Raw genomic sequence first — 12,656 nt, 5'->3', positions numbered from 1 at the left:
AATGAGAAAGCACAAACTTGATAAAATTCTAGTAAAAACCATATCATCAGGTTACAGAGATTTTTTAAGAACGGTGTCAGTTCAAACCTTTAAATTGGTTCAATTGTTTAATCCAATTTGGCTTAAAACAAAACAAAACTAACTTACCAAATGTGTTTATCTTGGCTTGGAACTGGAACATTCAACATCCATCAACCTGGTTGTGTCTACACTTCAGAGATGGTGATATAGAAAGTAATAATATTTTTTTATTTTCCTTTTTTTAAGGAATGCTGCCTTTAATTTGTATTTGTATTTATTTGAAAGTAGACTTACTTAAATTTGTTTGACGCCTTCCTTTGACCCCTATGGTTATTCATTTAAATTTGTGGATACAACTTATTCAACATCTGCTTTCTTGAATTGTTTCAAAGGTTTCATCATTTTTTTTTTCTTTTTCATATTCACAGATTCAGCATCATTAACTTCTACATCCTTACTTGTATATTCTTTGAATCGTTCTAGGGGTCTTTCATTTAATCCTTTATATCCCCAAAGTTAACATAAGTGTCCTCCAAGTCCTTCAATGAATCATCTCTTAATTTTTCTTAACATCTCTCTTATATTTTTATGAAGTTTTTCTGAGTCATTCTTTTGTCGTCCTTTGCCCCATTTTTAAAAGTATTTGATTCTTTGAACCCCCTGTTTTACTCATAGATTCAGTTTAAGAATACTAAAATTGTTTCACCAAATATGCTTTTGAATTATAACCTAAGGCCTACTTGTCCTTCTTTGCATCTTTCTTTGCACCCTTCTTTGCCTCCTTCTTTGACTCCTTCTTTGCATCTTTCTTTGCATCCTTCTTTGCATCCTTCTTTACATCTTTCTTTGATTCCTTCTTTGCAGCCTTTGCATCAGCAGGTTCTGTGTCAGTGTTTTTCTTGTCATCTTTCTTGGCATCTTTCTTGCCCTTTGATTCATCACTTTTTTCACTGGATTTCTTTGTGTCTTTTTTCCCATCCTTATCCTTTTTTGCATCTGTTTTTTCATCTTCAGATTCTGCAGCCGACCCCTTGTTCTTCTTTGAACCTTTGTCTTTTTTTGACTCTTTCTTTGTGTCTCCTTTCTCAACTTCTAATTCTGTAGTTGACTCCTTGTCCTTCTTTGAACCTTTCTTACCTTTTTTTAAATCTTTCTTTGTGTCTCCTTTTTCAGCTTCTGATTCTGTAGTTGACTCCTTATCCTTCTTTGAACCTCTCTTATCTTTTTTTAAATCTTTCTTTGTGTCTCCTTTTTCAGCTTCTAATTCTGTAGTTGACTCCTTATCCTTCTTTGAACCTCTCTTATCTTTTTTTAAATCTTTCTTTGTGTCTCCTTTTTCAGCTTCTGATTCTGTAGTTGACTCCTTATCCTTCTTTGAACCTCTCTTACCTTTTTTTAAATCTTTCTTTGTGTCTCCTTTTTCAGCTTCTGATTCTGTAGTTGACTCCTTATCCTTCTTTGAACCTCTCTTATCTTTTTTTAAATCTTTCTTTGTGTCTCCTTTTTCAGCTTCTGATTCTGTAGTTGACTCCTTATCCTTCTTTGAACCTCTCTTATCTTTTTTTAAATCTTTCTTTGTGTCTCCTTTTTCAGCTTCTGATTCTGTAGTTGACTCCTTATCCTTCTTTGAACCTTTCTTATCTTTTTTTAAATCTTTCTTTGTGTCTCCTTTTTCAGCTTCTGATTCTGTAGTTGACTCCTTATCCTTCTGTGAACCTTTCTTATCTTTTCTTGAATCTTTCTTGAGGTCTCCTTTTTCAACTTCTAATTCTGTAGTTGACTCCTTGCCTGTCTTTGGACTTATCTTATCTTTTTTGGCATCTGGTTTTGCAATATCTTTTTCACCTTTAGTTTCTGCTTCTGCGCCCTTGTCTTTCTTTGAATCTTTTGGTTTTTTTGACTCTTCTGAAACTGTGGATGCAGGCACTGCATCTGATTCGTCCTTCTTGTCTGCTTTCTTGTCTTTTGTATCTGTCTCACCTATTGCTGAAGATAAAGGTTTCTTTACATCTCCTACTTCAGCATCCTTCTTGAGGAGAAGGGTTGGTTTATATGGAGGCTGTCTCCTGGCAGCCAAATAAACAGATGGTCTTTCAGAAATTCTCATTAAAGAACGGTGCATCCATAAGGGTCGTTTAGAATCTCCCTTTAATTTCTCTTCATCATATTTCTGAAAAATTGTGAGAATAATGATAAGTAACTTTTGTGAGTTACACAACCTTTATTACCAGATACCAAATACATTTTAACTTCAACCATGAAAAGATGTTAGATTTTAATAAATAGTTTGTAAATTGTAGAATGTATAGCTACTCTGCTTTTTCAATTTCAATCTTTTTCAAACTAATGGATAGCCATATCTCATTTTGAGTCTAACTTTAATTTAGAGTATCTTCATAATTCCCTTAAGATTTTATGTGAAATTGGTTCAGACCTTCATCTACCAATGACATATATCAGAACCTCTCTTCACAATGAAGAGCGGGCTTGTTTTTTCTTTGACTCTGTATTTTTGAGATTCTTGGAATGTCTTGCCCAGCCTCCATTCCTAGGCTAACTTAGAAACTATTTTCTAATATCTAATAGTTTTGTTTTCAGGCAGATCATGGTCTCTATTGTTACATTCAAACTTTCTGGAATTTATAGTGCTAACTGGCTAAAAGTAAATGCCTGAAACTCCTCCTGCATGACAAGATATAAATTGAGTGTCACCACATAGGAAGCTGCAGTAATGAACGCTGTATCATTCAAGGGAAATTAATTTCTGTAAAATGGTACAGTTTGTTTTCAATTTGTAACTAAATATTTGCAAAACTTTAATTGCAAAAACAGCAAATTTGGGAAGCAATGTTAACAAACGGTAGAAAAATAAATTTAATAAAGAAAGAAATAAGAAGAAAAAAGAAAAAAAAAACCGAGAAAACAGAAGAAATCTGGGTCATTAAAGATGGGATAATATTCCCTAAAATAAGCAAGAGTTAATGATACTTTCATCTTGTGAAGTTTTCTTTGAACATTTTCATATCCCATGATGACTCCAGACACTTTGGGAAATATTTATCTTCCAATATTCAGAATCCAGAATTTTACCATGTTTCCCTGAAAATAAAACCTAGCTGGACAATCAGCTCTAATGCATCTTTTGGAGCAAAAATTAGTATAAGACCTGGTCTTATTTTACTATAAGACCCGGTCTTATAATATAATACAATATAATATAATATAATATGATACAATATATAATATCTGGTCTATTTTACTATAATATAAGAGCCGGTCTTACATGATATGATATGATATATGATATGATATGATATGACATGATATGATATGATGTGACATGATATATGATATGATATATGATATGATGCTGGGTTCTATATAAATTTTTGCTCCAAAAGACACATTAGAGCTGACTATCCGGCTAGGTCTTATTTTCGGGGAAACACGGTATATTACAGGAAATGAGGAAGCATTGAAACTTGATCAAAGTATAATGTAACACCAGGATTTTAATGTAGGAGTTCCACTAGCTAGGAAACATTTTTCGAATGTTCATACTAACTGTAGCATTAGGGTCTCCAGATTTCTGTGCTTTTGGATACATTTTTTCTATAATGTGGGGTTACTGAACAAATAGTTAATTTTAAATAAGGGGGGATTTTTTTTATACAGTGGAATACAAATAAAATATCTATTTTCTCTAGGTAGTAGAATTTGAATTACCTTTAAGTGTTTAACAGAGTACTTAAAAGGCACATGCAAATTGAATTGAATTGAATTGAAATGTAAAATGCAGTTCCTCAGTTACACTAGCCTCATTTCAAGTGTCAAAGAGCCACATTTGGATGCAAAGATATAAAATATTTCCATCATCACCGAAATCTCATTGGTCAGTTGTGATCTTACACATGATTTCACAAGTTTATTGCTAGTAAAATTTTATGATCTTTTCAATACTCACAAGAACTGTATTATCTCGTAGTTGGGAAGGTTTTGATCTTAATTTTTTTCCTGGCCGCTGTGGTTTGGGAAATACCAGGGCAAAGTGTTGCTGATTCCATGATTTTTTGCTTAATTCACTGACTAAAATAAGAAAACATTAACCATACACTTAAGAATAAATAGAATTTCATCAGAACCTGTGTGGCAATAGCTATTTGAATAAACAAACAATTCAAATTATGTGTTCATTTATTTGGTAATGTTTAAAATTCTGCTATTAATATGAGAATATAAAAATTGATTATTTTATGTTACCATTTTTGCAGAAAACTATATAAAGTAGTGATTGAGAAATTAATATAGTCTATAATATAAATGGAATGAAACCATTTTACTGCTTCCTTTCATTCTCTCTATCTAATCCAGTCTAGAATTTTGCTTTATACTTTTTTGGTTAGAATACAATTCTATTAAGAACAGAAAATATGGTAACTACTTCTGTAGCCCTCAAAGTAATTAGTGCAGTGCCTGTTATAAATATTTAGTAAATATATGATTGAATATAAATGTGAATGCTTTAGGTCTCTTAGTAATCATTTTCCAAGCTACAAGAGTATTATACATTCAAGAACTGAATTGTTATAGGTGGTGTTATAGGTGGCATATTAATAAAGAAGACTGACAAATAAAGAGTACCCACAGAATTGCGACTGGGAGGGTAAAGTTACTTGCAAACTATAATAGAAATGGTTCAAGACATTTAAGTTACCAATGAAACAAGTAAGAGAGATATCCTCATTGTTTTTGAGTATGTGCAGTAATAGTGAGTGTAAGAGAAAATAGACTTGAACGTCAGGTTGACTGGCCTTGTCAAGTAATGAATTTTTAGCCAATTATAAGCTTGATACAATCTATCAGGAATATAGTAGAGGACATTTATGATATGAGTGAGAAATTGTTAATCCAATTTTCTACACTGGCTTTCAACGATGAACTTATATGATAAAATGATTTCTAACATGTAAATATGTCCACCTTTATGTTTCTGTATATACTTGCTTCATCTCTTTTAGATTTACAAACAAAATATATTTGAAAGGTATTCACTGAGCCCACACAAAAGGTCCCTTGGAAAATAAACAGTCGATTTTTAATGATATTCCACGATAGCTAATTCTTTATCACTTTGAAAGGAGGATAATCACTAATCCCTAATAATTAATCATACATGTTCATATATATGTATATATATGAATTATATATATATAATTACTTACCTGGAATATAATTATCATATGTCCCAAAGTTTACTTTTTGGCTGTTAAAGTAAGAGGAAAATGTTTTAATTAATTTACACAAAAATTACTCTATTGAATGATCAGTATTATGCATAAGCACTTGCCATCACCAACTAGAGAAATATTTTGCATTCTCAGCTCTCCAATATTATGTAAGATTACTCGGTCCCAGAAAAATAGAGGAGAGCAAATGTGTGTTTTTAGAACAAATTTCAACAGAATTAAAACAAGGGGGATAAAGCATAAGACAAAAATTCCCAAGTTGCTTTATTTAAATAACAGACTTTTTATATTGTGAAACTGTGATTGAATTCATTTTCCCCATCTCATGCTCCAAATTTCCTTTCAGTTGAATTTTAACTAAGATGGCAATTTGAAAATACTAGACTTAAGTAAAACAAAATCCTCAAAATAATTTCAGAATTTAAGCAAATTCAAATCATCAATGGCACATGTGTGTGTCTATGAATGTGTGTGTGTGTGTGTGTGTGTATGTGTGTGTGTGTGTGTGTCAGTGTGCACCACAGTATTGACCGGAATTTTTTTTTGTTCTTGTTCTCTAAGAAACTGTGAGAAGTAAAATTATATTGCAAAGTATTTTCCATTTATAAGTTCCCGTTTGTTGTCGAACTATTGTGAACGTGTTTGTTGCCAAAAAGGGAAGTTTTGTAATCTATTTTTTATATATTCGTAATGGAAGCAAATATTAAGATTTGCTAGAGAAATATTATTCTCATCTTCCCATTATATTACAGAAATAGAGTCCTTGTTGATCATGATTGAATTTGTGCCTTACACAAACACACACAAATATAAACACACATACCCAGTGTTTTACTTATTTTGACATTGCATAAATATTATGTAGTCAATTACATTTTAAAAAGTATCGTGATAACTCCATTAAATTTCTATTCCCTAACACAAAACCTGGCACGTTTTAAAATTTGCAACTCTTTAAAAATTTTGAATGAGGGCTGGCCCGGTGGCTCAGGCGGTTAGGGCTCCATGCTCCTAACTCCAAAGGCTGCCGGTTCGATTCCCACACGGGCCAGTGGCTCTTAACCACAAGGTTGCCAGTTCAATTCCTTGATTCCCACAAGGGATGGTGGGCAGCGCCCCCTGCAACTAGCAACAGCAACTGGACCTGGAGCTGAGCTGCGCCCTCCACAACTAAGACTGAAAGGACAACAACTTGACTTGGAAAAAAGTCCTGGAAGTATACACCGTTCCCCAGTAAAGTCCTGTTCCCCTTCCCCAATAAAATCTTTAAAAAAAAATTTTTTTGAATGAAATAACTGAATAAAATTTAGCATGTGTTGCCTAATAAATTATCTAGTCTGGTGTTTTCTTATCTGAGGATGTGTGTTAAAATTACTTGCCCCACTGTATCTAAACCTCTATGTTTGGACATAGCCGATGTGCATTTGTACACTGCTGAAGACATTTCAATATTCAATTATGGTTATGAACTTTTCTGTTCTAATTACTCTGAAAGAGGAACTATTTCAGGTCCATGTAACAGTATTATTAAATTTGAAATTTAAAAATTAATACATAGGCATGGTCCTTTAATTTCTTGTATAATTTTTAGGGTGTGTTCTTTGATTATCAAGCAATTGAATTAGAAATCAATAAAAATATATAGAGAAAATACACAGAATTTGGATAGTGAGGAAGGCTGATGGTAGAAAAATTGATTCATTTGCAATATGGAGTTGGAGGAGAGCTGTACCGATACCCTGCTGCCCAACCCCCTACACAAACAAACACTCACATTTATTAGCAAAGGTTTATTACCCTTGAACCATGCCCTCTAAAGGTCAGTAGCACTTTTCAGTCACTGTGACATTAAAAAAAAAAAAAGTTCCTATAAATTTCTAAGTGACCCCTAAGGGGGTGATAGTTGCCTGAATGAGAACCATGAATGATTTTATTCTTTATGTTCCAAAATGCAATATAATAATAAATGAAATAAGAATCACATTGAAAATGACTTATCTAAAGCCATGTCTGTGTTTTAGTCAAGTAAATGAACTAGTTAAGTCTTGGATCAAAACAACAGATAAAACTGCTTGAGAACGTGTTTGAAAAACACAGACTCTATTGTTTATCGATGGCATAATAAGGTTATAACAAACATCTCTTTACACTAAAGAGAATAAATATAAAGCTACCTAGAGCATTCAGTTATTTTAAAACACAAAATTTGACAAGAGGACTTACAATCTTGGTAAAGACATTTCTCCCACCTATGATTTGCCAGGCCTTATGCACTGTAAATTCAAATTAGTGATGATGAGAGGTGACCTCATAAAGAGGCCAAGAGCACTAATGGTTAAAGGGGCAAAGCAAGAAAATCCATTTGTACTTGTGTCCTAATAGTTTCTACTATTCAGCCTAAGATTGGTATCTACTTTCACTCATTACTACTGACTAAATACAACTGGTAGTTTTAAAATAACCCATTGATTTTACCTCTTAAAAAAAAACACTTGTTTCAACTTTTCATGTGGTTTTATTTTGTTGACTGATATGACAAAAGAATAAATTTCAGCATTTATCTGTTAAAATCAGTTGTAATCCTAACTTCCCTGACATGCATGTCTTTTGTTCAATTGTTTGTGTAACTTTACATTGCCTTTTCCCATCTTAACCTTATGGGTTGCTCATAGATACAAGATTTTAAAGAAGGCTAGATGCTTTTTAAAACCGTCAACTTACTCATAGATCTGAGTTAGATAATTTTTATTCCACGCACCACTCAACCCCATTAATAGATGAAAACAGATATTAAATAGAGTAGTATTTGAACATGTTGCCATTATCTAGCTCCTTTTAGGAAATTTCAACTGATTTTTCCCCCTTAAGGAATAGAGTTATTAAACTTCAGTCACGGTTAGAGGTAAACTACAGTGTTTCCCCCAAAATGAGACCTAGCTGGAAAATCAGCTCTAATGCATCTTTTGGAACAAAAATTAATATAAGACCTGGTATTATATTATATTATATTATATTATATTATATTATATTATATTATGTTACATTACATTACATTATATTATAATTTTATATTATACCCAGTCTCATATTATGGTAAAATAAGACCGGGTCTTATATTAATTTTTGCTCCAAAAGATGCATTATTAGAGCTGATTGTCCATCCGGCTAGGTCTTACTTTCGGGGAAACATGGTATAAAAATCTCTGTGTTTTTTCTCAAAGACAGTTTTTCTCTCATGTTTCAGACCATGATAAGTTCTAGATGGATTGGGCAGGGAACACTCATATAAGGTGATTTAGGAATTGAGCTTTCTCTGAACTAATTGCTTCACTATCCACTAACTTAACACTATTGATGCTCATGTTTTTCTGCAAAGTGGTGATATAATAAAGTCTGATTTCCAAATCGACAATATTTTGTGTAGGATTTTATAGTGTATACCTTGTTTATGAAAGTATTTAAGCCCAGTGCATTTCTTCTATCAGCATGTAGTAAGATCCAAATCACTAATGGACAGCCAACAAAGCTTGCCTTCTGCACCATGACCTCTTGAATTAATATCTTATTATCATTTTTAACTACATATGTATGATCTATTAAGGTCTTACAGAGCTAATGATCTTTTTTATAGTAAGCCAGTGCTATTTTTATATTGCTATATAACAAATGACCACAAACTTATTGTGGTATAAAACAAAACACATTTAAAATCTTATAATCTGTAGTTCAGACTCTCATGTAAGTTCCGTTGGCTCCTCTGCTCAGTGTCTCACAGATTTAACTGAATTTATTTACTTGACTGAACTCTTATCCGGAGCCTCTAAAAAAGGATCTGTTTCCAAGCAATGTTGCACTTGGCAAAATTCAGTTCCTTGTGGCTATAGTTCGAATGTCTCCGTTTTCTTGTTTGCTGTCAGCATCAGTATGGGCTGCTTTCTGCTGCTAGCAGCTGCCCGTATTCCTTCTCACATGACCCCTTCCATGTTCAACCAGCAGTGTTTCATTGATTCCTCATCTTCTAAATTTCTATTATTTTTCTGTCTTCCTCTACTGCTATCATCTAAGGAAAACCTTGTCTTCTAAAAGGTTCGAGTGAGTAGATTTGGTCCATCCAGATAATCTCTTCATTTTAAGGTCACCTGTATCTCACTATGGGAATGATAACTCTTCATTTTCACAAGTCCCACCTACAATTCAAAAGAAAGGGTCATTGGGGTAATTCTTAGAACTCTGCCTATCTACAAAGCCAAAATGAAAGGTGTGCTTTAGCATTTGAGGCTTCTTAGAAATATATTAGCCTCATACATATTATTTTTATGACCTAGTATTTCACCAGTGTCAACCCAGCAGCAATACTGTCATCACACACGTGTTTTTGTTGTTGTTTTTTGAAAAGGCCATTGAGCTTAGTGATCATGTCCTCAAATATAAATATTATACTTAAATATACGTAAAATAAAATATTTTAAAATGTACTTTAAGCATTTTACAGGTTATAAAATTATTTATATACATTAACTCATGTATTTCCTATAATAACATAGTAAAAAAGTAAAGATAGTTTGTCCTTGGTAGTCACAGTTATTTCCTAAGACTTTGTAATATGTTATCAATTTTAAACTTTGGTATATATTTTTCTCCATACATTCTCCATATAACTAAAATAGATTATTTAAGCTTGTGATGGCACCATTGATTACTATATTTGTATATGTAAGCATGCACACATGTATGCATGTATGATTTACATATCTATCTATTAACATACCTATCTTATCTCATTCTCTGTTACATAAAGGATTTAAAAAGCCAAACAAGGGAGGAGATATATATCGATATATATCGATATATATATATCTATATATAAGAATGTGTTATGTTCTTATATATCGATATCGATATATAAGATATCAATTCTTATATATAGTTATCGATATAGATATATATATAATATATAAGAATATAATACATTCTTATATATGTTACATAGCATAATATTTTGTGTCATTATTGTAAAAATTAATCAGGAAATTGTGCAAATATCTAAAGTTTGTTTTTTTTTAAATGTAAGTAAAATCATGAGCGATCAGCATGATAAATTATTGTAAAATGAACAAACCTTTCAACAACTCTCTAAGTTGCAAATAAATCATTCCTAATAACCTATGATCTATTCAATTTATTATCCTTTATTCCCTATACATAGGTGAGCACTATTCTGTCTTGTAATAGTATTAGTTTTGTCTATTTTTGAAATCTAGGAATAGTATCATATGATAGCATTTTCTTATATGTGGCTTCTTTCAGTACATATTTTGGATATTCATTTATAGTTGCATATATTTGCAGTTCGTTCATACATAATTTCTATAAATAAAAAATATATGTGGTTTTATAAGTGTTATATGTATATACCATAGTTTAATTATATCTTCTACAATTGATGAACATTTATTATACTTCCAATTTTGTTTTTTTATTAGTTTCAGGTGTACAAAATAATGTAATAGTTATACATTTACACCCCTCACAAAGTGATAACTTGCCCCCAATCTACTACCCCTCAGACATCATATATACCTGTTACAATTCTCTTGACTACATTCCCTATGCTGTACTTCACATCCTGTGACCATATATATATATATATATATATATATATATATATATATATATATAATCAAATGTATATGTGTGTGTGTATATACACACATTTTATTATAGTTGACATTCAATATTGTTCAGCTTCAGCTTCAGGTGTACAGTGCAGTGGTCAGGCATCTACACAGTCCATGAACTGGTCTCCCTAATAAGACAAGTGCCCATCTGACACCCTACATAATCTTTACATTGTTGATCATATCACTCAAACTGTACTTCATATCTCTGTGGCTATATTGTGACTACCAATTTGTACTTTCTAATCACTTTATCTTCTCCCCCATCCTTCCCTCCCATCTAGCAATCATCAGTTTTTTGTTTTCTTTCTCCTATATCTCTGAATTATTTCCATTCTGTTTGCTTTCATTTATTCTGTTCTTATGATTCCACATATAAGTAAGATCATATGGTGTTTGTCTTTCTTTGTCTGACGATTTCATTTAGCAAAACAGTCTGTAGGTCCATCCATGTCGTTGCAAATGGTAAGATTTCATTCTTCTTTATGGCTGAGTAATACTCCAATGTACAAATATACCACAGTTTCTTTATCCAGTTGTCTGTCGAAGGGCATTTCATGTCTTGGCTATCATGAATAGTACAGCAATAAACATAGGGGTGCATATGTTTGTTTGTTTTTTTTTATTAGTGTTTTGGATTTCTTAGGATGGATACCCAGGAGTGGAATTGCTGGATCATAAGGTAGTTCCATTTTCAGTATTTTGAGGAACCTCCATACTGTTTTCCATGGTGCCTGCACCAATCTGCAATCCCACCAACAGTGCATAAGAGTTTTCTTTTCTTCACATCCTCTCCAACACTTGTTGTTTGTTGATTTATTGATGATACCCATGCTGACGGGGTGAGGTGGTATCTCTCTGTGTTTTGTGTTTGCATTTCTCTAATGATTAGTGATATTGAGCATTTTTTCATATGTCTGTTGGCCATCTGTATGCCCTCTTTAGAGAAATGTCTCCTCATGTCCTCTGCCCATTTTTTAATTGGGTTTTTTTTTTTGGTGTTGAGTTCTATGAGTTTTTTATAAATTTTTGATATTTACCTCTTATCAGATGTATCATTGGCAAATATCTTATCCCATTCAGTGGGATGGCCTTTTGTTTTATTGGTGGTTTCCTTTGCTGTGGAAAAACTTTTTAGTTTGATGTAATTCCATATGTTTATTTTCTTCTTTTGCTTCCCTTGCCCGAGGGGATATATCAATAAAAATATTACTAAGAGTAATGTCTGCAAACTTACTTCCTATATTTTCTTGTAGGAATTTTATGGTTTCATTCAGGTCCTACATTTAAGTCTTTAATCCATTTTGAGTTTATTCTCATATATGGCGTAAGATGGTGGTTCAGCTTTATTTTTTTTGCATTTTTCCCAACACTACTTATTAAATAGACTGTTTTTACACCAATGTAAATTATGCCTCCATTGTCATAGATTAACTGACCATATAGGAATGGATTTATTTCTGGGCTCTCTATTCTGTTTCATTGATCTACATGTCTGTTTTTTGCCAATACCATGCTATTTTGATTACTATAATCAAGTAGTATGATTTGATGTCAGGTAGAGTGATAACTACTACTTTGTTCTTATTTCTCAAGATTGCTGTGGCTATTCGGTCTTTTATGGTTCCATATAAATTTTAGGACTATATGTTCTAGTTCTGTGAAAAATGTCATTGGTAATTTGATAGGGATTGTGTTGAATCTGTGTATT

General features: G+C 32.2%; 1 protein-coding gene across 1 annotated transcript; it reads right to left on the bottom strand.

Annotated features, from left to right (window-relative positions):
* Positions 1-757: 757 nt before the first annotated feature.
* On the bottom strand, positions 758-7,507 carry CYLC2 (cylicin 2). Its single transcript, XM_033122031.1, has 6 exons — positions 7,491-7,507; positions 5,244-5,284; positions 3,986-4,107; positions 2,030-2,191; positions 1,318-1,729; positions 758-1,242 (listed from the first exon to the last, which is right to left on the bottom strand). The coding sequence occupies exons 1-6, from the start codon at positions 7,505-7,507 to the stop codon at positions 758-760; spliced, it is 1,239 nt and encodes a 412-aa protein (XP_032977922.1).
* Between the last annotated feature and the right edge of the window lie 5,149 nt (positions 7,508-12,656).

This window comes from Rhinolophus ferrumequinum, chromosome 12 (genome assembly GCF_004115265.2).
Source record: "Rhinolophus ferrumequinum isolate MPI-CBG mRhiFer1 chromosome 12, mRhiFer1_v1.p, whole genome shotgun sequence".
In the NCBI taxonomy this organism is placed as follows: Eukaryota; Metazoa; Chordata; class Mammalia; order Chiroptera; family Rhinolophidae; genus Rhinolophus; species Rhinolophus ferrumequinum.
Note: the sequence above shows the minus strand (reverse complement) of the source record. Positions and strands in the feature narration are given on the sequence as shown.